We start from the raw sequence: 27990 nt of genomic DNA, 5'->3' as shown, positions 1-27990 counted from the left end.
GGCTCATGATGTCAAGTCTTTAAATGATGTTTTTGCAATTTAGAGAGTTTAGAGAATCTTAAGGCTTTAAAATGAGAGTTCTTATGGGTTAAAACATGTTTTTGAACAAAGTTCACTTACTCTACATACAAGTGCTACTACAGGAGAAGAACTGTCCATCATAAGATAAACATGCCTCACAAATGAACCGAGGCATGGACATGACCAGTGTCATTCATGATATTTCTGTTCCTGGTCTGACGTGGTCGCTGCAGATGTGGTAAATGGAGGGACAGAGAGAGAAGTGGGTCTCACAGATGGTCTCAGAAATCAGAGGGAGTATTCAAATTATTCTTCACAGTCTCGAGAGCTGAGCGATGCTGCAGCAGACGACAATATGAGCTCAGATATAATCCCATTAAAAGGCAAAATGAATGATAAATTTCCTCCAGCATTGCATCTACTGTAACAGTGTGTGACTCTATTGAGACAATGGGCACATGCATACAATTCACAAAGATGCACATTCGTCAGATAAGAATAAGAGGAAGAGGTTTCCTGCAGACATAGTGATTCACCAAATCAGGATTTACACACGCACACAAACTAGTCCAGTTCAGATTTGTTCAGATATCCCCCTCAGGCCAGCTGAGCCGAGATAGGAAGCGTCATTATGATCATGTCATCAAACACATTCCTCAGTAACCCAAGAGGCTGCGGTTGCCGCTGCACAGTGCTTGGTGCATACACGCATGCACACAAATGCACACAAACGCACACACACATTTACACCTTCTTCTTGTCAGGTTGCTGCTTTAATACAACACCCATCCCTCACCCTCATAATCTTGCATTTCCTTTCATGTGATCCGAAATTAAAATCTGGAGCAGCTCATCTCCCGTGGAATATTAATAATTGTGAGGTGGCAGCATTGTCGGCTCAGGTATAAAATTCAGGCTTTGTACTTGTAAAACAAGCGGGGGCTCACACAGTCACACGCTCGCTGCTCCGCGTACATGATTAAATGTATAGTGCAAAAAGCCCGATGTCGGCTACAAATCAGGTTTGTACCTGAAGACACACCTGTGTTTGCTTTGTCAGAACATGACTCCACGACCTCATCAAACACCCAATTTTTTACACGGCTTGTCTTCCTTGTCCTTCAATTTGGGTTTCCCCCTTCTCTTTTTACACAACTATGTGCATAATTACATATTCCACGCTCCCGGATTGTTTTAAAATGGCCCTGCATGTCTTACAATGGCACTAGTCATGTGTTGCCAAAAAAAACCCCCAAAAAACAGGATTGCATTCACTGCACAGATCCAGCGGAATACAGCTGTCATCTTACAGTCTCCATTTATAAAACAAAAAAAAGAAAATGGGAACAAAATCCAGTGGTGGAGGGAAATTCAGGGCAACATACAGATGATTTTGGCTCGTGCTTATGTGTGCAGCAGACCAAGGCTCATTGAGACTCACTGTGGTTAGTTAGCATTGTGGCACAGGCTGAAAGAATCGCTGTTTATAGCTCCTGAAGTCAAGGCAAAATGCATATCTGGCTCTGTTCGCCTCCCCCAGAATCACATAAAACACACACTGATAGGTCTGAGGGATATTTGTGTGCACATGTGTACACACACACACACACACACACACCACAAACAAAACCTGTGATTATACTCAATCAGACACATACCCACGCCGTAATTACATACACTGACGCACTACAGCCTGGCATACCATGAGTTCACTCTCATAATATTGTGTCATAAATAAAACATGCCGAGGCACAGGAGGTGATTATACATTACTGTTAAAGGTTAGGATAAACATAGATGATGCACGTTTGAAAACACACACACACACACACACCTCCTCCAAAACTGAAAATTCTGTGTCCTGAAGGTGTGTGTGTGTGTGTGTGTGTGTGTGAGGGGACTTGTAAAAGGGGGCCCCTGGGGTGGACTGTGGTGTTGCCTTGGGGGCAGGGTGTGTGTTTATTTAAGTATGTGTGTGTGTGTGTTTTTTGGAGTCACGCTGAATTTAGGGAGCTAGCCTTGGGATACGGAGTAGAGTTAAAGATGAAAGGAAAATGGGGTGAGGACTGGGGATACACTGGCACGGAGTATGTGGATGGGAGGAGGGGGGGGGAGAAGAGAGGTAGGGATGGATTGGTGGAGCAGAAGGAGGAGTAGACTGTTTTGATGTTGAATTTTAGGTTGTTTATTTGACATTACATAACGCTCCTGTGTTTTGTTAGCACTCTTATAGTCTGTGCATGTGTGTGTGTGTTTCAGGGTTGGGGGGGTAGTTTTTCTCAGGGAAATGGGAATTTCTGTGAAAGGCAAAGGTTGCCCATAGCAACGGCCTTCATTGTAAAAGTGATCCCTTGGAATACAGGACACACACACACACACGTTTGCACCATGCACACATCTTTTCAGTAGTTTTCTGAACTTTCAGGGTTTGAAATAAATCAGCCACATTCACACACTCATATCCTCACTGTGTTGTTGAGGCACCGAAACAACTTCAAGTCAATTTTCATTTTCAGGAGGTACATATAGCGTTTCAGCTCCACCTCACGCTGAGACATGATGGACTTAGATGCTCGGGTTTCTAGATTCCATTATGCTTTTATTGGCTTTTAAAGGCATCGGGTTTCTTCTGTCTGGAGCCAGGGAGGAGCTTCTGCTCCTGTGTCTGTCTGTACAATTAGCATCACATGGGCTAGGAAACACACGGCTCTGCCCGGGCCTCAGGATGGGCTTAAGATTGATGAGGAGATAAGTTTGCTTTGGCCACTTTATCAGCACAACCTGGAGCAAATTTCAGCCCTTTGTTGTTGGCTGTGTATCACTGCACGGCTCAATCTGGGAACAAACATCAGGGATAAAAGAAGCACCAAGCTCATTTTACATTAGTACACGGTATTTTAAGTGCACAATTAGCAACATGAATATGTATGATGTAATATGTTTGATGTTATGTTATTAACGTTATCAATGACTCAAGGACACTTAACCCTTTTAACACAGAATTTTGCATGACCGTAATTACGCAACAGTTTGTGCTATAATATTAGTTGCACGTCAAAGCCAATATTTGGTTATCACGGTAATGTCACTCTCGCTGTTTCAAGAAGCTGGCGAATCAGCGTTTGGCCTGTTTTTACACATTGAGACAACCAAATGTTATTTAAAATAAGGTTTTATACTGTTCAAATTTCAAATTGAACACGCAAAATCTGGTGTTCATGTACAGCTATAGTGCAGTAAATTGTCAATAACTGCCAGATATTGAAAAGGATTCTGGAAAACTGGGTAAAAACACATTTTCTTCTGATAAAAATAAGCAAGATGAACATTTTGAGGCTTAGGTCGCTTGTTACAAATGGTTATTTAAGTCTCTTTTGCCGCTCTGTCACTTTAGAACCAGTCTGACCAAGGAGCCGATTCTCATCTCTTTCTGACCATTTTCCGTAAACCTTTGGAGATGATTGAGCGTTATCATCTGGCACCAACAAACACTCCACTCTCACTCAAAGTCACTTAAATCACCTTTCTTCCTCATTCTGATGCTCAGTCTTAACTCCAGCAGCAGGTCATCTTGACCCTGTCTGCATGCCTCAGTGCACTGAGTCGCTTGCATCCACGGGCAGTTGAATATGTCGTGTACCTAATAATTAAGTGGTGGGTGAGTGTGTTAAAGATGGGTTGTTTGATGAATGAATGAATGAATTCACAGATGCATTTTTTGCCACTTTGTCTGCTTCACTATTTCTGCACTCATCTAAAGAGTAAAAACAATCAGTAAATATGCAGATATCACAGTCAAAATGTTCAATTGTGCAGAATTACCTATTATGGGATGTTCTCAGATCATATATTATAATTACATGATATTCTCACCGATGCAGACGTGTAAAGGTGACATTGAAGCTGGTGGAGGAGGATTTAGTTTTAAACATCAGTGTCTCAGAAATGGAGACTGCACCGACGGTTGCGGTAAACCTAAAGGTGTATCGTTGCACTGCAGTGTGGGTGGTGTCTCTTAAGTGCGTGCATTTGATAACTCGGTTAATATCAAATGCATGCATGCACACAGAGACACAGAGAGAGCGAGATCAGCTGTGAAGTGAGTGAGCCTTCAGAGGTTCAACCTTCGCAACGATCCACAGCTAATCTCTCTTAACTGACCCTGACCGAGGTCGCCAGCCAAGCTCTTATTTTCCCCTCACACGTTCATGAAACAGTCTTCAGAGTGCACATGGAAGTCATCTCAAAGACATCGATATTTCCCACACGAGGAGTTCAAAATAACACCGACACAGTTTTACTGACGGCAACAGTAATCACAGATAAATCATCTATCAAACAAAACAGGAATAACTTTAGCTGCATCGTTCCCTCATGACAACACTGGCAATTTTACCAGTCTGAGGTATAAAAATATCATATGCATGACATTTGCTGATGTAAATTCACTTTTTACATTACAGTGTGAATATTAAGAACGCAACACGCTAAACTAAGATATTCAACATTTCGGCATTTAGCAGCACTAAAATAAAACACGTCACAGACCTGCATGGCTGTAGGCTCTTTGTGACATCTGTTTTATTTTTATGTTATTTTTTCCAACACAATAATAAAAAGAAGACGAGCAAAAAAAAGAAGAAAGGAGGACAGAAAAACACATTTACCACATCCTTGTGGTTCGAAAATAGGAGCAGGCAGAATTAAGAACCCCTTTACTTTTTACATAATAAACTATTTTTGTTATATACTTGGTATATCCCGCAATCTATGGCCAGATTAAATGAAGGAAAATAAGACATGCAACCGTACGGGAATTAATGGTCTGATGTTTCATGTTTCTCCTACAACAAAAAAATGATTGCGCTGATTAAAAAAACAAAAACATCTTGTATTTTGAGCGTTGTAGTGTTACATTTTTTGTCAAAGGAAAACCCAGAAGTAACAGTTGAAAAAGTAATTGCAGCTTTACAGCGTGAACGCCGTCATATGTAATTGACACATAAGTACACTTCATGAAACCCCGCTATTCTTAAAGGCTTTGATGTCCCTCTGCCAAAATCCCAGCTTTGGATCAACTCATTAACTATGCTCCTGCAACAGACAGATGTTAGCACAACCATCATCACAATGCTGGTACCTCCTCTTAGACAGCTGTGTGTGTGTGTGTGTGTGTGTATTGTCTTTTCAATGAAATGTCAAACAGCTCAGTCATCCATGATGAATACCTCTAATCTCCCCACCCTTCTGTCTCTGTATCTCTATAACAGGGACAGGTGTGGTCGCCGTCTATCGATGACGAAGGCTCGACAGGACTGGAGTTCTTTGACGACGAGGACCTCTACTCAGGCTCTGGCTCTGGCTGTAAGTGTGTGTGTGTGTGTGTGTTTTGGTGTGTGAGTTACACATTCACATCCTGGTTCTTTCAAACACGACAGCTGGTGGGTTTCAATCTGCTGACCCAGACGACCCAATACTCCCCCTCCCCCTTTCTCCGCCTTGTCCTCCTACTTATGGTTATTCACCGCACTCACAAATGCACGGTCACCGTGTGCACACACACACACACACACACACACACACACACTCTCACACAGACACACATTTATTACAAAAACAAGAAGTTACCCAGGCTTGATTTTTCCCAGAGCTTATTAACTCTAACCAGATTAGAGTCCACACAGATTAGACGATCACACGCATGCCAGCAGTCAGCTGTGTGCACCTATGTCTGCATGTGTAGGAATGACCTGCTTAATGTAAACCATGTTGGTGTCATTCAGGTTGATTTCCTGATCCCGGCTGTTGAAGCTGAGGCACAGCTCCCCTTATTAAGCATGACTCATTGAGGGGCTGCCCTTGGTTCAGGCACTGCGCTAGTAAGCGAGCACGCTCAAAATAAATTACAATTCAGAGCAGGAGAGTGCAGCAGAGGCACCCCCTGTGGTTAAAACAGCAGCCCGGTAAATTGCTTTATCTCAAACTGTGATACAGAGCCGTCTGATTTCAGAGAAAAAGGCTCATTTTCAACAGACGGTTGTGCATTATGTGCCGCTGCAGCGTCTGAATGTGACATTTAGTGACGTCTGATATGTTTAACAGTAGCTGCGTTGTTTGAGGCTATATTTTGATATCCTCTCTAGCACCTCAGTCAGCTTTCATGCCTTTGTGCCTGTAAATTCAATTTGATTCTCTTTCAACCCAGGGAGCTTCACTGCTATAACAAAATGAAAGGTGCTACAATACTATTATGAGCATTAAGAGGAGTATGAATCACTCAGGACCTTCTCTTCTCTTCTCTTCTCTTCTCTTCTCTTCTCTTCTCTTCTCTTTTCTTCTCCTGACAAACTCTCTGTCATCACTAAAGAATCAGAACAAAAAAAAAACCTTAATTAAATCCACTGCCCCCTGTTCCAACACAAGCCAAAACCCACAAATCACTATTATTATTTTCATTATGTTATTTTTCGATTTAATTTTCTGCTGTCAGACGGCTAAATGGCACAACAGTAGCCGCTTGATTGCGCCTCTGATTGCTGTTCAAATCTTCTATAAAATCCCTGTTTTATGACATCAAGACGAAACAGGGAGTCTAATCACAGAGGAAGTTTGCAGGGATGGAAAGCTGCCTCCTTCAAGGAGATGATTAAAAAGAAAAAAAAAACAAAGTCAGCATCATGCATGGAGATAAAAATATATTATCAAGTTGCATTGGGGGAAATGTTGTAATTTGCCTGTTTTGGGTACTAGGACTAAATGTAAGGCCATCTTTGCCTCTGTCTAAAAACACTAAACCTCATCGCTGACTTCATCGTATGCTGTCACTGAGGTTCTAGTGGATATTTTGATATTTTCACTGTGGATCATGACATCCTCTGTCCACACATGCAACCCCACCACACAGTCACAGAATCTCCAGAGTTTATGGCATGTCACGCAGCAGCTAGAGTGCATCCTCTGTTCCTAAAAAAAATAAAAGTAAAATAAAATGGACTATAAGCTGTATATACTGGCAGTAGTTTTTATTACGCCTTTGCACTGGAGACAGCTGAGGCCAGAGGCATTATGTTTGCAGGTTGTCCATCAATCCGTGCTGTATCATGTCCTATTCCTGTGAGCATGATGAGGGAATGCCACGAGAGAATCTGATACACACATTGACTTGGGCATAAGGTTTTTTGGTGGTCAAAGGTCAATGTCACTGTGACTTGGCAAAAAACCGATAGAAGCATTGTAACCTATTTGACCTAGGATTGACACTAAGGACGTTTTCACACCCAATAGTCTGCGAGACTCGATTGGAGGTTGCAACATTCAGCCGGTCCGGGTTTGCTTTCCCTTTGCACTTTAGTGAAATGAACCAAACCTTTTGAATAACTGCGTCAAGAAATACTGAAGGAGAAGACAAGACAAGACAAACAATGAACAAGAAAACTCGCTTATCTATTGGTTAATGCAGGGCAAATTGTGTTTCTGCCACAAAGAGCAAAACATGAAGCTACGATACAGATGGGCTGCAACAATGGGCTCAGCCATTTCTCCCGGCTATTGTTCTACACGCGTGTAGGTTTTGGTTGTGTTTACCCACAATGCCCTGCGTCGTTGTCCTCCTCCTGCATTTGGTTCACTTGAAGCACTTGAAGATGGACCGCTTCTTTGATGCAGTTGATGCACCCTGTGTGAGTTAAGGCAATGCAAATTTCACAAGGGAAAATGAAGCACCTTAAAAATGATGCAAAATGATAATGTCTGAAATCAGTTTACTGTTGAATAGAGGCCAAACCGCAGCGTGTGAAGTGAATGAGGTACTTTCTGATTCACTGTGTGAGAGATGTGTATATCAAATCATTTTTAAACTCACAGTATTGTCCTCTGTCCTCCTCGTCAGTTCCTGAGATCAACGTGAGGCCGACGTCAGTGGGCGTGTCCTTCACCACAGAAGAGCCCCTCCTCCTCTCCACCACCCAGGCCACTAGTCCGGCCCCCTCCGCCCCGCCTGCGGCGGAGCCCAGCCCCAGCCCCGAGGACCCCACCTCCACGCCGGTGCCCACCGAGGCCGATGGAGAGAGCGGTGCATTCTGGGAGCGAGAGCAAGAGAAAGAGCTGGAGAAGCAGAAGGAGCTGGAAAGGGAGAGAGAGCGGGTGAAACAGTTGGAGAGGGAAAAGGAGAGGGAAAGAGAGCGGGAACGGGTCAGAGAGCTGGAGAGAGAGAGGGAGAGAGAGCGTGAGCGAGAGCGAGAACGTGAGAGGGAGCGAGAGAAAGAGAGAGAGAGGCAGCGAGAGCGTGAACTTGAAAGAGAGCGAGAGCTGGAGAGAATCAGAGCTGCTGCTGCTGCGCAGACCACCACCGCACCCAAGACACCTGACGCCGTTCCAGTGGTGACCACCAACCCTACAGCCAGGCCCACTGAAGGTTCAGAAGGTGCAGCGCCCTCAGCTGGTTCGGATGACCTGAGCAGCACAGAAGAAGAAGAGGACGTGTACCTGTCTCCTGATCCCACCTCCATTTTCCCCGTCTTCGATATAGACATCACCACAGAGGAAAACACACCGACCACGGCAGAGACCACACCTGAAGCCACGACAGCTTCTCTAGCCACCTCCACCACCATCAGGACCAGGGTCCCCTCCAGACCCAGGCTTCCCATGACGACCGCCACTCAGGTGATGCCGACAGAGAGAACGACCCGCCCACAGCAGCCCGCAACCACACAGGTAGGATTCAGACTTTACCTCCTCCTCCTGACACTGGTAATATACTGTTTTAAATGTTTCTGCTCTATTCCCACGACAGTTTTGCTTCTGGTACCAAAACAAATAAACAAGTGGCAACAAACTCTATTTTGTATTTAAGCAAAGGAATTGTTCAGCTTTCTCATCAAGAGTGAGATGAGAAGATCAATACCACTGTGATATGTTGGTTCATTTTGAGGCCAAAGCCTGGAATCAATCAAAGGAGACCAAAGACGGAAAAATTAACTTTTATTTATCGTGGTTTATGAGAAAATGAGTTTGTTTTTATTTTTTTAAAAAACATTTATTTTATTATTATTTTTAAGTTATTTCCTGTAATTGCTGGCCACTGTAATCGTCAGTAAAAATTGTGTATTTGTGAGGACTAATGTGGATTAATACACATTGTAATGTCAGCACATATCACTGACTGCAATGCTGCAGCCCATGTATGTGGTTTAGATGCGTGGCTCAGAACAATAAGATATTCCAGGCTTTTTTCTGCACAAGCGGTGTTTGTCAGTGGGAACAATTCTTTACTGATGTCGGTGTGGATGTGCGGAAGATAAGAAAACAAGAGCTTTTATCATCTTGAATGTTTTCTCAACACAAAGCAGAACATTTTCTAAAGAAAATAAATAACTAAATGACAAGATGATTGTCGGGGATGCTCTTTCCACTTCTTATCAATACATATCTGTCGCTCGCAAACACTATTGAGCTTGGGATCCGTCTTCTGCCTTCTCTAACGCTGACAGTTTAATTATTTGCAGCTTCTCTTCGTTAAGACATGAAGATTTTCAGATTTCCAGTTTTTCCACAATGTGATTAAACTGCCATAGTTCATGAAATGTGTATATGTGTTGGACAATATGCAACTTTCCAGCGGGCAGAATAGACAGAGGCCCATTGTCTCAGAAGGGAATATGTGCCATGGAAAACGAGTGTCTGTGGAACGACGCCACGAAACAAACGTGATTACGTCAAAGGTAAATTTCCCATCGTTAGTCTGAGGTTTGTGTTTCTCTGCCTCAGGAGGGAAATAACGAGGTGGGTGCTGCGGGGCCAAGTGGAGATTTTGAAATACACGACCGCAACGATCTGGGCCGCGGTATATTACCAGCAGATCCTGATCTGATTGGCAACACCGTGGATGCAGGAAGCTCTGCCGCTCAGCTGCCACAGAGGAACATTTTGGAGAGGAAAGAGGTCTTGATAGGTGAGAGCGTTTGACACGAATGTCAATGTTAATGTTTGCATTTGTTGTGTTGTACATTTTGGGTTCAGCTCCATGTCCATCTCACTGCTCGTCTGTCTGGTTCCGTCTCTGTTATTCTGTCTTTCTGCACATAAACCTCTGTGATAATCACCTTGTAGATTGACCGGATTACCTTCCCTGCTCCCTCGTGTATTCTTTCCCGGTAAACTGCTTTCACTTCGCATTCACACAGTGCGAATTCATCATGTGCTACTTAGCCCAGTTTGACCCATTGAGAACAAGCAATCCTCCTCTCGGGTTATGCACCCCTCCCTCTCCTCTCCTCCCCTCCTTCACCCTTCTCTTTCTCATCACTTTCCCTCTGGGTAAATCCAATTTCTTTTCAAGTATCCCCTCTTTTGATCCCAAAGAGCTGCTCTGAGAAAGTGAGGGAGCAGCCAACTTGCCTGACCTGACCGGCTGTCTGTCTCTCCTTCAGCTGTTCTCATTGGTGGACTGCTGGCGCTGGTTTTTGCTGATTTCCTGGTCATCGGTAAAGAGCAGGAGGCAACAGACATTAGACTAGACTGTCTGTGTGATAGAACCAAATCACACCCACACGCCAGGCTCATACATTCACATACAGTAGAGGTGCCATACACGCATGCCTTTGTGTGGCCGTGTCAGAGAACATGCAATTATTTACCATCTTTGAATCCCTAAAAAGATTTTCAAATCCTAGCATTTCATTAAAATATCAACAAAATCCTTGTTTCAATCAGACTCAGCTGATCCGGGGATAATTTGATGGGTGCATCAGTGCTTACCAACGCACACGCACGTTCTACTGCGAGGCACATCAGTGTTTTGAGTTAAACACTAATGTTTACATACAACAGTGCCAGTGCTAACATGATGGCGTGTAGCAGGTGAAGTGTTTATTATGGTCTGCATCAGTTAATGGTGTGTTTTTATGAGAAATGTCAGACATTACAATTTTCCTCCTCGTTGTAAACAAAGAAGGATTTACACGTTCATGTGTAGAATAATATATTTGAGATTTAAACACACAACATCAACTTCATTTTCCAAATAAAAACTCAAATTCAAATTCTGAAACGTTTCTTTGTTTGCTGTCGTCTCACTTTACCAGTGCGACGCTGATGTTGTCACTTCCTGTGTGCAGCGCGGGAACGATACTGGGCAACAAAACATCTAAACTGAGAACACAGATCGGGCTGAGCAGAGCTTGACGGCCTTACGCCTCACTGTGTGAATAAAAGCCAAGTTTATAAAGGTTAAATACTTTATTTGTTGCATGGCGGCGCGTCTCGGAGACTTATATTGTTTTGAACACGCCAGCTTGTGCGTTCAGATGCTTAAATGAAAAGAAACAAAGTAAACACCTCCCACACAATGAATGGAAACAAAGTGCTCCTCAAGCATTTGGGGAAAATAACAGCTTGTTCTCTGCTTTGGCATCGACACCAATTACTTTAACAAGGGAAAGGTTTTTTTTCTGTCTCATTTGATAACCACACATTAATCTATTGCACGCAGGCAGAGTTCATTAGCGGTGTGTGCAGCTGTGGATAGGTTACACGAGCGGCCCCATCGGGCTAAGCTGTTATGTGGCACTGCAGGCCTGCAATTTAGCAGGAGGCTGCTGGCAACATGGAAAATGGAGTGTGTTAGCCCATACAGGCTCATCAGTCCTCACTTGGTGATGGTGATGTTGTGGTAGCTCTGCTCTGCTTTTCTAGACTAGATTGATTCTAAAGCTGTAGCGATGTAGTCTGCTGCAGGATGTTTCTGTGGCCCCGTTGTTGTTTTTGTATTTGTGTATGTGCATGTCGACGTAATCTTCTAGAAACTGTAATATCCTGGATGTGTTTTCTTGATATCGACTGTGCTCTCCTCTCCATTTCTCCAGCGGTGATAGTGGGAGGTGTGGTGGGGGCCTTGTTTGCCGCCTTCCTGGTGATGCTGCTGGTGTACAGGATGAAGAAGAAAGACGAGGGCAGCTACACGTTGGAGGAACCCAAGCAGGCCACCGTCACCTACCAGAAACCAGACAAGCAGGAGGAGTTTTACGCATAACACGCGAACGCCAGAGAGACACTGCACACTGAGGGAGAGAGAAAGATGGAGAAAGAAGAGAGAAAGATACTCTTAAGTCCCCTTCATCATCCTCCTCCTCCTCCTCTTAGTCGCTCCCCTCTCATTTGCTCGCCTCTCCTCATCCCTCTCTCCTCTTGTCTCCTAAACACTTGCGAGGGCCCTTCTCTCTGCGGACTTGGAACTTTCTTTTCAGTGAAAATGAAAAAAAGAGGACAAAAAAAAAATCCAAATATATTCTGAGAAAAAAAAATAACACATACAGTACACATGAGATGTTTTTAAAGTAAATGTTGTTATTAATACTCTACAGATTCTCTTGTTCTGTATGAAATGATATGATTATTTTGTAAAAAAGACAAAACAAACAAACAAACAAACAACAAAACAAGACAAAGCAAAACACAAGCGCTTAACCTGTGTTTTCCAGCACAAAAAAAAGTCCCACTTCTGTTTTTATGGAGCGAATGAAAAGGCTACGAAGAAAAGAGTAGAGGAGAGGGGCGGAAACGAGCTGGGCGACAAACAAAAGAATACAAAAAAAAGAATGGCGGTCTCGACTCCTCACCGCCCCTCACCCCTCCGAGTAACACAGAAAGTGTCTGGTTGGCCACACAGAGCCAGAGAGGGTCAAAGGTTGAGAGGAAAGGTCTCTTTCGTGCCTTCCGTCCCTCCGGTGCTTGAAGACACACACTGACACACAGCCACATAAACACGCACGCACGCACACACACACGCACACTTGTATCTGCTCGACGGTGGCTCTGACCTCTCTCTGTGCTCAGCCAACCAGAAAACGGTGCTCAACCCTTGGCGTGTTCCACAGCGCGGAGGAGCCACTGTGGAAACACAGGCCGTGTGCACCGAGGTTTTTCTCTCCAGCTCATCTGCTCCTCTTTAAGTTGTACAAAGAATAGTTATGGATAGTAATAATAATCAATAATATATCAAATGTTTTGGGCGGGATGGTGAACAACAACAATAATAATAATAATGATGATGATGATGATAATAATAAAACCATTATAATAATAATAATGATGATAATAATAACACTTCATCAGGAGGATGTGTATTTAGCTGTTTAAAAAAAAGTTTATATGTAAATATTGTATCCTTTCTGCCATCACTAACCATCTGCATGATCATGAAGAGTTTTTATTCATCTCAGTCATCGACACGGTAGATGAGCTGTGCTCTCCTCAACCACACACACACACACAAATACTACACTTCACACATGCATTTAAGCACACACCACACGGACTTTAAAAAAAAAAAAAATACTCCAGATCATATCATTCGAACACATATCAACACCACTCTTTATCCTCATCGTGATTGTCATCACTTTTGATACGAGCGAGAATCGGGTGGTTTTCATTTATGTTATTGATTAGTTGTCAGTTAGTTGCCTGTTGGTTTAACGTTTGGTCTGTTTGTATAAAAGCACAACCACGAGTCCAAACGTCACGTCCTCCCATTATCCCCCACTCACACGCTCCCTTTTTGCATGTCTCACTTTCTTTTTCCTCCACCACTGGCTCTCTTTTTAGGGGTGGGTGGATCACAGGGGGAAGCATGGGGGGGCCACTTTAATGAAATCGGGTCAAAGTGTGAATCTGTGCAGGAAGTTGCTCCCACGTGCACTTATTCAGTCAAAAATCATCATTTTAAAGTGTTGGTTATGAGAGATTTTTTGTTTTTGTTTGAATCAGTGTTTTTGGTGTCAACTTTAACCTGCAGGACCATTTTGGGGACCAGGACCAGGTAGTGGGTTGAGGATTCAGTTTGGGAATGGGGGGGATTGTGAGGAGAAGGAGGAGGAAGAGGGCTGTGCTTCTATCTAAGAGATTGTAACAATAACCACACCAGTGCGACTGGGCTAGTAGCTTCTATTATACTCAGTACTGTAGAACAAAAAAATGCATGGGAGTCAAAACTATACTAGTCTGGGTGTCTGTGTGTGTGTGTGTGTGTGTGTGAGTGAGTGAATGAAAAAAAAGGGGTGAGTTAAAGTTGGAATGTACTGTGGTCGAGAGTGTGTTTACCTACTCCAGCCGTTCTCACGCTCTTCCACACATAGGTAACGCACCTCCTCTACTTGTGTGTGTGTGTGTGTGTGTGTATTTTTGCCTGTCCACTCGCCAGTGTGAGAATAAATGTGTCCACATCTCATCTAAACCGCCACCTGTACGTGTGTGTATGAACGTGTGTGTGTGTTTCACCTCGGTATTTCACAGCAGACTCTTGTATACACTGACTAGCCTGTTGATGTGTGTGTGTGCGCGCGTGTTTGGTCTGTTCACTGCTGAATGTGGGACAGCTCGTCCCTCACAGTGGCTTTTCACACACACTGACTGTGTCTTTTTTCACTGTCTGTCTGTCTGTCCGTTCGTATGTCTCTCTCTGCCGCAGGACGGACAGACAGACAAACACGCCACTCTCTCACAGGCAGGAATGATCTTCACATGTACTGTCTTTTCTAAAGTGACTGTCAAAAATGTAAAAGTTGTGTTTGTACCCATATAAGCCTGCGTAGCCAAATAAGATGTGTGTGTGTGTGTGTGTGAACGAGGTGAGTGAAAGAGAGAGAGGGTGAATTTGTATGTTTATGTGTGAGTGTGGGTATGCAAGTGTGTGTGTGTGTGTGTGTGAAGCCTAATGGAGGCTACACTACTCTATGTTTGCTGTTCCCATTCCTGTTTTTATACATTTGCATTTTTTAAGGCTGAGTTTCTGTCATTGGCTGAGTGAGCGAGAGGAGGCGGATCCTCCACGCCACTGCCCTGTCACTAATCTGCCACTCTGTTCCAAATAAAAAAAAGAACCTGATTGGGGAAAATGTCCTCTCTTGTCTTTATTTGATTATTAAATTGTTGTTGGGGGGGGGGACAAATATGATGCTGCGTGTGGTACGTGGTGTGGTCGTGTGCTGCTGGAGCCCATCGTGTTCTTAATCTGAATAAACTAGATTACTATCACACCCTGAGCAGGGAGTGTACTCAGGCAAAAGAAAACTGAATGTCCATGCTGGGTTATTGAGGTCTTGATGGTTTATTTAGTCCAATAAAATCTTCCACACTGGTAAAAAACCATATGCCTGTCACCTAGGTCCACTTGAGTCTCCTACCAGCTTCCTGCCTTTATACTTACAAGGGTCAGCTAGTGTGTGTAACCCAAACATTGCAATAAAGATAAACTAATAACACCAAACATTTTAAGCAAAGCAATACTATCAAAAACATAACTATAATGTAAACAAAATAAGGTATAATAAACAACGAAGAACAAAAACTAATAAATCGCTCCAACAAGCAGGTTTGCTAGTGTTTATTCTGGCATTTTTGTTGTTGTAAATGCTTAGTTTTAGTTAAGCTTTTATTAGTTTTTGGAGTATTTGCCAGGTGCAAGATGCCAAAAAGGTCATCATTAGTATTGTGTGTCATAAAACCTGAACGTAACCTGAAGTGAAAGATGTGCATCATCGTGCTGAGGTTGCATGCAGGGTAGTGTGAAAGGTAGAAATCACCCAACAGCCAACAGACTACAGACGCACATGTACATAACAACATAAATAATAACAATAAATAACCCTCATGAGACTCATCACATTGTTTGTGAGCCTGAAGTCTGAGGAAAAACATGAGCAAAAATAAAACACAGAAAAGACAAGAGATTTGATTGACTTAGATGAACAAACCCAACCTAATTAACTACATAACAAATGTTATGTTTAACTTGCACAGCCTTGTGTCCAACATTGTAAACAGAAAATACAACCTTTCAAAATTGCTGGCAGAGAAAAAATAAACACACTTCATATGAACCCAAAAAGGATTATGTATGAAATAGATTTACAAAGAAGAAAACTTTAAACTCCAGTTTTTATTTTTATTTCAGGTAACTATAACTATAATAACCTTGTTTCAGACCAGTCTGGTCGTTCTCCTCTGGCATCAACAATTTCCTTAGAAACTACCACCAGCTGGATATACTGTATATGTGTGTCCATTTCATTCCTGACCTCTCTCTGTAAACATGATGAGATTAAAGTGCTGCACTAGAATCCCTGTAGATCAGCAGTTTCTGAAATACTCGGCCAAGCCCATGGTGCACCAATAACCGCGTCATATTCCTTCGCTTTAAATCGCATTTCTTCTCTATGCTGATGCTCATTCAATGGCTGCCATGATATTGGTTGATTAGATATTTGCATAAACAGGCACTCGAACAGTTGAAGTAATAAATCACATGACAAAACGCCGGGCAGGGGATTCTTCACAGAACTGCACTGAAACAATTTGATATATTAATTAAATGATAATTAATTTAATTAATGTTGCTTTGCTTTAATTTCCCATATAATACACTAACTATCAAAACCAATTAATATGAAGTGAATCTGGGAACTTTGGAGCCTCTGGGAGTCACGGGAATTCAACTTTTTTCATTAATGTAATTAAGCATTTCTTTCATATATGAATAATTTTTGCATGAATTCAAAATGACTTTAGCAAAAATATTTCCTGTAGGTTTCCACTGAGAGTGTAATCTGTTTGGCCTGTTTGTCTATATTTTTCTGCCCTGTGATGGATTGATAAGCTTTCCAGGTCTTCTCTTTTTTCCAATACAAGCTGCGACAGCCTCTCTAAGCCCCCGAGAGCCTGTTCAAGGATAAATACAGTGTTTGGTCGATGGAGAGTGAATGGATGGACTCAGACTGGCAGAAATCACATAGTAAAATATGATTCATATCAGTGTGTTAGGGAGGGGGACAGAGTGTGTCACCAATTACATCACCTGCTGTTCATACTTAAACTTGTAGTTTAAACTGGGATTTTTGAATGATTCTACTGCATTCTTCCTAATTACAGCTGCAGTTCATATTGACATGGATTCATGTCACGTCTATTTGAAACATATTCATCCTCAAAGTCTTATTCTGTATGTCCAGTTTTACATGTCCATTTTGTAACACTCTGCCCACAAGGCGTATAAAAATATTGCCATTCATTGTGGTATTTAAACTTTCCAAAGTAACCAGGACATCATTGCTGAGAAGACAGACGACTGCTGAATTATTCATCCTTCAATGCTGTGAGCATTACAAATGAAATTCAGTTTGTCTCTTCTGCTGCTGTGGAGGGGAAAAAAACCCCATCTCAAAGTCGCATCTCAAACCTGGACTAGTAAAGTAGAAACTACAGTATTGACACGGTTTAGTGAGGTTTGTGCAAACACTGTATACATGTTTTTGTAATTTCTTCCTCTTCTTCTTCTGCTCCTCACCTCTCTCTCTCTCTCCTCCTGGTGCAGGAATCAGCTCAGTGAGTGAATGAACAAATGAGTGAATGAATGAGTGAGTGAGTGGTTAACATTAGACATATATCTCCGTGTCATGCATTCAAAGGAACTCACGTGCAGACATGAAGTCTCACTCTGGCGTTATCACACACCAGCATTAGTGTGGCCTACATACCACTTCTAACCCACTGACATTACATGCAACCCTGTGTGTGTGTGTGTGTGTGTGTGCATGTGTGACTGCAGCCTCTTAACAGCCCATTTACACTTACTAAAGAGAGTAAGGCCTCGAGGGACAAACAGCCAGAGACGTCATAATTCTTAAGTCATCACATAAAAATGTACTTATGAAGTGATTAGATAAACTGTCCTTGGGGATTAGAAGAGCACACGGGAAAGGGCACTTTTCTAAATTGGTCTTTAGTTTACATTCTTAACAACACATCAGAGGAGGCCGAGGTCAGCTGAAGTGAAGTGAGTCTGCAGATGGCCGTCCCTGGATCCACGGAAGACAACACAGGCCGCCCTGGCCTTGTGCTGTGTGTTGTGTGTAGTGGGGCTGCTGCGTTACACAGAGACATTCCTTTATGCAGAGGATGAGGGGGATTGTATGAGCTGTTCTCCTCTGTTGAAGAGGAGAAGACAGGATAATAAAAGCTCTGCCCCCTCAGCTGGGGCATGAAGGAGGTGGTGTCTGGGGTCCAGCTCATACACCATCTGGTGGGTAACGGAGGAACAACTGCAGAGGAGACAAAACTGTGAACATGATGTTAACATGGAATCTTTCTTCCACATATTTATAAATGGCATTTGCCTCAGGTTTGTAGTGTAATTTACAATACAAATATCTGCATGTATGTTTACTGTTAAATTACCATCACATTTGATTTACAGGAGTAAGAACGTCTTTACATATTTTTATTATTTATATCAAAATGGCTGATAACATACTACATATATCATTCCTGTTGTCATTGTTGCATATTGTATTGCTGTGACACTGTGGGAGTTACCATTTAGTCTGAATATAGATGGATGCATTATGTTTCGGGCTCGAGTGACATATTGAGATAAAGCACAATAAAGGAAATATGATTTTCTTGCCTACCGCAGTATTGTTTGGGTACAAATCATTTAATGATGGAAAGTTCATATTTATCAATCTAAATAGTGATTTCGCCGCACAGAAATGTAATATAGGACATATATGGCAGGTCTGATATTTATATTATATATACTGTACATCTTACATACATACATACAAACCAATTATCAACCAGAGAGAGACAAACCGAGAATTTAATTTCATGGATAACCTTTTAATTTCACTGTGAGACAAAAACATCTTTGTATCATTGTGTCCCAAACTGAATCTAACTAAACTAAAACAAATTAGATTTTATAAAATGTAATTTTTCTCTACAGCCTTTACACTTTATGTACACATTATGACACGTGTATATAATTATATATTCAGTCTCGTATAATGTACCGCAAAGGGATACTTGAGTAAAAGTACAAGTATCTTACCAGAAAATAACTTAGGCTTGAAGCCACTTACAATATTATTAAAGTATATGACATATGACATTTACTGTACTTAAGTATCAAATGTAATTTTATAGAAACGCTCTATATAAATACAGAACATCACCAACTCTTCTTCTTTAATGATAGAGGAAATCGTAAAAGTTGCTAAAAAATATAAATAACAAAGTAAAGTAAAGATACGTGACTTTTGTACTTAAGTACAGTAACAAAGTGTTTGTACTTTGTTACATTACAAAACTGTATATATTTGTATACATAAATGAATATCTCTCACATATACTGTATTAAATACCCATAAATGTCTCATGTGTTAACCTCACATGTAAATACTGTGTTTGGGTCAAAAACGGTGTGAATGTATTGTATGTCACTCTCTGTGAATCCATACAGTTGTTGTTTCGTACCTGTGTGTGTGTGTGTGTGTGTGTTTTTCAGTGGTCCTGTTCTGCTCTCTGATTGGCTGCTTCCGTTTCACCCTTCACGCGATAATGTTGTGTGTCTGTGCTCGTGAGAGGAAGCAATCAACCAATCAACCTCATTAGCCTCTGGCGCCGGAGCTACTCGCTTCGTCACCCTTAAGCGGTTAATTGATTATTAGGACCCGTTTATTGGTTTTGACCCTGCTAATATGGAAGAAGACTTAGCCGAAGACTTGGGTAAGGACGTCCAATATTTTATTCTTATCACTGTTGACTTTTTTCGGCCATTTTGAGCTAGTCTACACTCAGCCTGCACTTAGTTTTGAAAGACTTTAAAACTTTCCGGAAACGTTTACTTCCTGTGAGGCGCAGTCTCCCTTTACTGCACGGCTCCACTGAGGCAATTTAAGAATTAAAACTTGGTCATTAACATTCACGACCTCCTGTTTGTCGGGACAGACAGGTTAGCCGGGTTAGCAGTAGCTAGCCGGCCTCGGTTAATTAATGGACAGGTGAGGTGGCACGAGGACACAGCTCGTGCACACCTGGGACACTAATTATCAACTCACTGCAGCCCGATGTTTCTCCTGAGGAGAAAGAGGAAGAGGATGAGGTTTATCAGGGTTTAGTCAAACTGCAGGAAACATGAAACATATGTGTTTTCAATATAATTAATAAGTAAATGATCAATAATTGTTCTCCAGGGCGATTGAAGTTGCATTCTTCTCATTCTCACTTAATAAAATAGTATCATTAAATGCAATTATCATGGTCCGTGAAGTTAGAATGGTCATTAAGGTTCATATATCTCGTCGTCCTTCCTCGTGCAGAACGAATGAATGAGGGAAAATTGGGCTGAAGTTACCTGGCTGAAGAAGATTGAGTTTACAACGGGACAATAGATGAGAAAGCCACGCTAAGAGATACCCCATCCACGTTCAATAAATAGACTTTATGCACTTTGTTGTTAATGTTGTGAGTAAATATAGAAATCCTCAGACAGATATTGTAATGTATCGTTATATGATTGTATTGCAATATACTGATTATCACTGAATCTATGTATCGTGATAGTATCGTGGACCATGTATCACATATCATATAGTGAGGTACTCTGTGAGTCCCACTCCTAGCAACAGTTATTATATTAAGTATTTAGCAGGTTTTCTATGGCAGGAAAACTGAACACGTTTTGATTTTGGATTAAATGTTTAAAGACCAGATTAATGGATAATGCTAAAGCTGATGGAGTCCTCAATTGAAAATGTTGTACTTTAGACTAAAAATGGTCTAAATTGTAAAAAAAGAAGGAAAGGGGCATTAGGCTTGACAACAATCTCTCATTGTGTTGCGTTCTGGTAAGAGTTACATAATTATACAGAGGTCTCTCCACGTCTGGATTTGATTAAAACTGAACGTTTTAGTCACAAAATACAGATGACATACCACAACTGAGCACACATTAATGCAGAGGAAATAGTTTGGCCTGCATAATCGTAAACATCCTCTCCCTTTCACTCTGTTGCAGACTGTCCGAGCCTTCTGTGTGAGGAACTGGAGGATCTGGAAACAAAGAATGAACAAGGGAGGGTGAAGAGGAATAGGAGAGAAGGAGAGGAGGAAGTGTTTAATGAGAGGGAGGTTGAAGAGGCAGGAGAGGAGGCAAAGCAAGATGGGAAGGAGGGGAAGGACGATAAAGAACAGAAATTGTCTGAAAGGGATCGTATGGTAACAGAAGGAGAAGAGGAGGAGCAGGTGAAGACAGGGAGTAGGATGGAAGTGGAGGAGGTGCAGAAGGAAGACAATGAGAACAAGAACAACCAGGAAACAGTTTCTGATGAGCATCAGAGTAAAGAAACAAAACGTTTAGAGGAGAAAGAGGAGCAGAAAAAGAGTAGGAAGAGGCGAGGCAGGAAGCAAAGTGGACGAATGAGAAACCGCAGAGGAGTAAAAGATGGTAGTGAGAGGCTGGAGGAGGAGAAGAAGAAGAGTCAGGTACAGGAGGTGTCAGCGATGAGCTCAGATGAGAGCTCGGCACTGTCGGAGCCTTCCTTTGGACTAGTGAACAGTAGTGATTTGTCCAACCCCATTTATCTTGGCTGTGGTGGAACAGGCATGTATTGTCCCCCAGTTCCCATTCCACTGCTGTACTCCTCACAACCTCCAGTCCCAATTCAACCTGCACCAGCTCAGCCTCAGGGAACAAAACGGCCTCACAGCCCCCTTCTGTCTCGCAGTGTCCCCCAGCAGGGACCGCAGCCTGTTGAGGTGAGCATAGATAATAGATATTGAATATATTTTTGTCTAAAAAAGCAAGGAGATCCATAATGAATGAATGAGCCTTTATTGTCACTTATACAGAAGTACAGCGAAATTACTACAATCACCCTTTCCGTACATACAATAATACAGCACAATGAGACAGAAGTGACAGGATGACCAGTGATATGGGGAAGAAAATGGGGTTCAATAATATTGGTTAATATAATAATATTAACCAATGAAACATGAAAAACTATGCAAACCTCTAGCTATTTCAAGATTGGCTGCACATTAATATATATAGATAAAGTTATTTCTTTCCTTGAATTTGTTTACTAGTTTCTACAATAAATAACAAAAGTTGTTGCTCTCCTTCCTTTGAGCTGAAATATTCAAATGTGCACAGTATGCACTTATTACACCCCAGGGGAAGCTTCTGCAAACCAACATCAATGATGGCTTTTGGTATATATTTTTTGACATTCTCTAAAATTGAATTCAGCTTCAAAGAATTGTGACACTTGATGTTAGAAACTCATCATTTAGAGGGAAAGCACTGTACACCAGACAGATTTCAACAGCTTGGATTTGACTGAGTTAATGAGCTTAGTGGTTTCTGTATGTTTGACTTGTTAACGGCAGATGGAGATAACCCAGGTTTACTCCACCCGACGCTCCATTCGCTACAGCACCAGAGGCCGAGGCCAGGCCCTCAGTTTCCCTCTGCTGGCAGGGTTAGAGACTGTGGACTGTGGCCTGCTGCCACCTGCACCCAAGAAGAAAACACGAACACTCTACAGTACTGGTAATCATGCTGTGTGTTTGTTCAGGTGAGTTCATATTTAACTATGGAAATAATTTACCTCCTGTGTGTATGTGTGTGTGTGTGTGTGTGTGTTGTACATATGTATACAGATCAGTTGGAGCATTTAGAGGGCCTGTTCCAGGAGGACCATTATCCTGATGCAGAGAAGAGGAAGGTCATTGCAGCCTCAGTTGGAGTCACACCTCAGAGGATAATGGTAGGGCAGCCATCTTCCATCTTTTCCTTTTCTATATAATTTGACAGTCTTCATCAAAGTCAGAACAGATATAGTGATGAATAAATCAACTTATCAGTTTCACTCCGGTATCCACACTCATCCTGTTTGTCTCTCATGGTCCCTCATTCTTTATCTGTGCCGTCTGTTTTACTAATCCTGTGTCCCAGGTCTGGTTTCAGAACCGCAGGGCTAAGTGGAGGAAAGTGGAGCGCTCCATCACAGCGAAGGGAGAGCACAGACAGAGCAGAGCTGGGTGCAGCAGCCTCAGCAGCCCCCCACATCTCCAAATTAATCCCACACTGTCCACTCTGGCACCTAATAGGTCAGTAAGCCCCTCAGGTCATAGTATATTTAATTTCTAACACAGTGCCACTGGGATCTTTTTAACTATATTTATTTATTTTGATGCGTGGTTGTATGAGGTATAGTAGAGGTTATTTTACATCACAACTGCTGCATCCTTATCATGTGACTTTGGTGTTAAAAGTCCTTTTATTCAGACTTACATAAGTGATACAAATTTACCAGACAAGGCAGAGGTAGACTAACAGGTCATGTGCTTCCAAGAGCTAAAAACACAGGTTTTGGAGATTGTTGTGGCAGAGTGAGTGGTTTACAAATGTCCGTTTCCAGCAGGAAAAGGCAGTCTAACATTAACACAAGCAAACATATTCTTAAGATATTGTAGGCTTAAGCTGGCATATATTTTATCATGTGAGCCTTTAGTTAATTAGCCAAAATCTGTTTTCCTTCTGTCTCTGCTGGCAGCAATGTTTTTAGTGGGAGCAAGCATCCGTGCCTGAGGATGGTTAATGGAAACAGCAGGGCTGTCTATAATGAGTCAGTATTTCATACAACCATGCTTCAAAAACACCTGAACTGTTGTTTGTTTTTATTTTTTAACTTTACTTGATGCATGGTTTATTTTTTGTGTTATGTTTTCTCTTTTTCAGTAATGGAGCTTCCTGTTTTCCTGGTCACTTTGCCAGCAAACTGCCCCAGCTTGCCCATGCAGCACCTTCTTTCCCCACCCTGTCTAACCAGACCTCAACCTCCTTCAACAACCTGCTGGCCAGCCCTGGTACTTTTCTCAGTAGTTGAGGGATTAGTCAAATTTGTGTAGAAGATTATTGTTTAAGTATTAAAGTATCTAAAGACTGTGAACATTGTTGTTTTGTCTGCATCTGAGGTTGTGTATAATGTAAAAAAATAGAAAGCCACCCACTTTCTAATTTTAATGAGGCCACTGAGTTGGCGCAGCAACAACACCAACACAGAGCACAAAGGCACAGGTTTGTCCAGGAAACATGTTACTAATATCTCAGTTTTGCTGCAGTGTGATGTAGTATCTAGTGCTGTTGATCTGTAAATCACTCTCTGTCAAGAAGACTCTGGCACACATTTCATATGTAAGTTAAATGGTATTTATATTGTTTAACTGATGGGTCTGTTAAAAGACAAGATACATGTCTTCTGCTTATTTGAATGGTGAGGAAGACATAAAAACACATGATTTGAGCTCAGTGAACCTTCAGCCTGCACGTTCATTTAGTAAAATTCCACAGAAAGAAAACTGCCCTATGTCTTGTGTTAATTCTGTGTGTTCAATTTCTCAGGTCAGTCCAGAGTGAGAGATGGGAGCCAGCTCTCTGCTCAGGGAGGGTTAACGGAGTACCATCCCCGTCCTATGCACAGCCCTCCTCCTTTGCGGCGAGCCAGTCTTCCCCTTTTCAATACAGCGTACAACCCCGCTAACCCCACTCCACCTCTCCTTAACACACCGGCTCCAACACCACCTCTGATTGTAGATGCTCTGGAGGGCGGCTCCACCTTAGCTCACCGTGACACACAATCTCTGCAGACTGACATCAGGTTAGCTCAGCTCACAGCCCTCTGTGACATGAATACTAGATGATGATTTGAGCAAGGACAGTCGGTATGAGAGATTTTTTTACACATGTCATTGATGACAGGAGGACAGACTGCCGACATGACCATGGATCCTGTGAAAAACAGATATAATGATGGCTCATGCAAGTGTTCGAGATCTCTCTTTTTACTTGTGCATGTGGGACTACAGTCAAGTTCAGGACTTAAAACTGCCATAATTAAGCCAAGAAAACTCTAAGTGACTGAATTATTTATTTACTTAGATTATGAAGCATATCATTATCATGGTCTGCATTCTCCACAAAACAAAATGTTTTCCCTCATTTTCAAAACTATATGAGGACACAGGTATATAAGCCCAAAATCGCCTCAAGTAATACTCGATGCTCAAGTAAATCAGAAAGATAACTAAATAAATGTCAAGCTCGGCTTGTGGCCTGGTGTCATCATCTGGTCAACATTTTATTTGGTTACGACTGAGGCAACACATCGAAATCAGGAAAAGGAGCCGGAGCAGCGTTAACAGGCTGCATGCACAGTCGCAGCGATGACAAATCAATGCTGGGGTTGTGACCAGGTTTGCATGCTGGCATAATTTAGCTTCAAGCATTGTTAACCACAGCCTCACAGAGCCATTAGTGTAGCTTCAGTGTGTTAGCTTGCAGGTGATTTACTAAATTATCCTTGTTACTATCAGAGACCTAACCTCTGTCGGGTTAAAGTGGTAATGGTGGTAAATGGTCTTTATTTGTATAGAACTTTTCTAATCTTCATGACAACTCAAAGCTGCTTTACACTGCAGTTTTTGCCATTTATCCATTCATACAGTACATCTATATGTAGCACATTTTCTATCACACATCGCTCATACCCATCTCCACACACAAGTGTCTTGCCCAAGGACACATCGGCATGTAGACTAGCGGAGCCAGGAATCAAACCACATCTGACCGATGGTAACAGTGTTTGCTGTATCTATTCCAGTGTAACCACTATATGCAATGATTGGCAGACATAATCTTGTTGACTTCCTGTTTATCCAGACAACTCTGTACACTGCCTTGCTGTTCGAAGCATATTGATGCACATCTGGCACTGAATATAAACGTCTCTGTGGCTGCTCCTAGTGCATGTGGTCTGTGGAAGTCCACGCTGCTTTGGTTTTGTGACTCATTTCTCCCTTATGTTGTCCACAGTTCTCTGTTTGACTTTGGGGAGAAACTCGACTATCTGACGTCCAGCCAGCAGAGCAACAGTCTCTCTTACCCGCTTCAGACCTCCTTCTCCACCAGCCAACCACAGCACCAAGCTCAAGCAGCTCTACCTCGCATGGCTTACCTCACCCCGTCCCCCTACCTCACCCCAAACCCTCCAGATTCCAACCCTACCTCTTACCTGACCTTTGGCCCCGGGGGAAACTCCACAGGTGTGGTGACATACTCCACTGGAGGCCACGCCTACTTCCAGTCCCAGAGTAGTGGACAAATCCTGCTGCAGTCCACTGGTCATCATGGTGAGTCACTTTGTGCAAAAAGAATCTGGGCATATTATTAACTTGAGATGTTGCAAATGAATGCACTGCCCCGCATTTTATAACCACACCACATTTAGAATTTAGATGGAGATACAGACGTGAGACTCATCAGTCTAGAACATGTCTCTGCATTCTACAGTATCTTGAGTCTAACTTGCTGTAACATTGACCCGGTTCAGACCTGGTTTTAACACATATCCTGAGATATGGGACACATCTGCGTCTCCTGTGACCTCTGTATGTGACGGTGTCTGTGCAGCGATGTGTGTGAGTCTGTGTATCGACATGAGTGACCGATGGAGACAGAATCGTTGGTAAGTTTTCGCTTCATCTTACTCTGTGTCGGGCTTGGACAAAAAAATACAGGAGGCTTGTCTGGTTCGGTCAATATTCTCTTGGGCTCAGGCTTTTGCTGCCCAAGCCACACTCTAGATTGTATCCCTCGGGATGGATGTTAGTCCCAGGTCTGAACTGTGTCATTTAAGAAGAAGCCTGTTAAAAATAGGCATATACTGTATGTTGTTTAACATAGACATGTTTAAGGGATGTTGCTGCTGAGCCTCTGCTAAATTATCTCTCATAAAGCTCAACTGTCACGTCATTGTGAATCTGTGTGCTTTTCTTTGCAGGAGGGATCACAGCACATCAGTCATACCCGTGGGGTAGCATGTTCAGTCAGCCAGGTGTGCACCAGCGTACTCGATGTCCTTCATCTTACCCTGCCAGCATGGGTGCTGCTAGAGACCATCAGCCACCCTCCTCCACCACCCTGCCTCCCCCTGTATTCTGTCCCCAGGGGGATCTCGGGCTCTTACAAGCAAACTCGCAGCGCTCCTCACACACCACCACCAGTAGCAGCAGCAGCAGCAGTAGCAGCAGCACCATCCTTCCACCTGTGTCCACACTGCGTCCCCCACACTTCAGAGCAGAGAGCACACCAACCAAGGTGGCATCTCTGTTACCTTCTCAGGTCAGCCCTGCATCACCAGAAAGCCCTCCAGTGCCCCCTTGTGTCAAGATTGAGTATGAGAGCCCCCGAGAGATACACAGTCACTTCCAATGTGACTTCTCCTCCATACATTTTTGAATGCATGCTTGTGTGCTTAAAGAGTTTTTTTGTTTTTTTCTTAAATAGTAATGTAGTATTGCGTGTATGCATGTGTGTGTGTGTATATATATATATATATATGTTAACATATATAGACAGATGTAAAACATGTTAATGTCCGCAGGCTCACTTGTGCTGCACTTAGCTGGGCTATAATAAATGTTTGTTCTGTAAAGGTTTTATATTTCTCCATTTAATCTATTTCGATGGTGTGGGTGTATGTATGGGGTGAGAAGAAGGGTGAAGTTGTGTTAATGGGTATTGTATTTTAAAAGTTTAGAATATAGAGTTACGCAGAAACTCAATTTGATTCAGGTTAAGTAAATTGTAAATATACAGACACACATAGTGAGCCAGTCCACTGACTGGTTTAGTACTGGTTAGTACATTATGCTTATGATGTGCTGCTGTTTAAAGAAGTTAATTGTTGTGAAACCAGAAATAACACAGTGATGAGGATATTTGAATCACAGCACAGATTAATAGGCAGAGTATTTAGTGATTTTAGTGAAATTCAAGTGTAAATTATAAAAACTTCCAAATTGTTGATCCATCCGTTTGCTCGTGACTTTATTGCAACCTTAACTGAAACCTGGTAACAGTCCATAAAGTCCATATACCAGATTGTGAGATCCTTTGATTGACATAAGAATCTGAACCCTGCCTAATATATGCATATGACTCATTTTGGATGTGTCTGCAGGTGTTTAGACCACACGGGGGCACTGCTCTGTAGTGTGTGATGACTGTGTACTGGAAAGTACTTGATGGTTTTCAGTTACAGATGTCTCTGTGATGGTGGTGGT

General features: G+C 42.3%; 2 protein-coding genes across 2 annotated transcripts in view; both read left to right on the top strand.

Moving 5' to 3' along the window:
• Positions 1-14919, top strand: part of sdc3 (syndecan 3) — a 38445-nt gene extending 23526 nt beyond the window's left edge. Inside the window, exons 2-5 of the mRNA XM_044052728.1 lie at positions 5292-5385; positions 7910-8736; positions 9790-9973; positions 11886-14919. Coding sequence (XP_043908663.1) covers positions 5292-5385; positions 7910-8736; positions 9790-9973; positions 11886-12052 — 1272 coding nt within the window. The 3' untranslated portion in view covers positions 12053-14919. The remainder of the gene's footprint in view (positions 1-5291; positions 5386-7909; positions 8737-9789; positions 9974-11885) is intronic.
• Positions 14920-19456: 4537 nt separating this feature from the next.
• LOC122786712 lies at positions 19457-27232 on the top strand. The gene is made up of 9 exons (XM_044053189.1): positions 19457-19584; positions 20876-21615; positions 22252-22414; positions 22525-22631; positions 22820-22974; positions 23606-23733; positions 24269-24524; positions 25739-26055; positions 26706-27232. Exons 1-9 carry the CDS (start codon positions 19557-19559, stop codon positions 27161-27163), a joined length of 2352 nt encoding a protein of 783 aa, XP_043909124.1. The 5' UTR covers positions 19457-19556; the 3' UTR covers positions 27164-27232.
• Positions 27233-27990: the final 758 nt, after the last annotated feature.

Source organism: Solea senegalensis, linkage group LG20 (assembly GCF_019176455.1).
Source record: "Solea senegalensis isolate Sse05_10M linkage group LG20, IFAPA_SoseM_1, whole genome shotgun sequence".
NCBI classification, from domain to species: domain Eukaryota; kingdom Metazoa; phylum Chordata; class Actinopteri; order Pleuronectiformes; family Soleidae; genus Solea; species Solea senegalensis.
The sequence above is the reverse complement of the archived record's forward strand: the minus strand, read 5'-3'. Positions and strand labels throughout refer to the sequence as shown.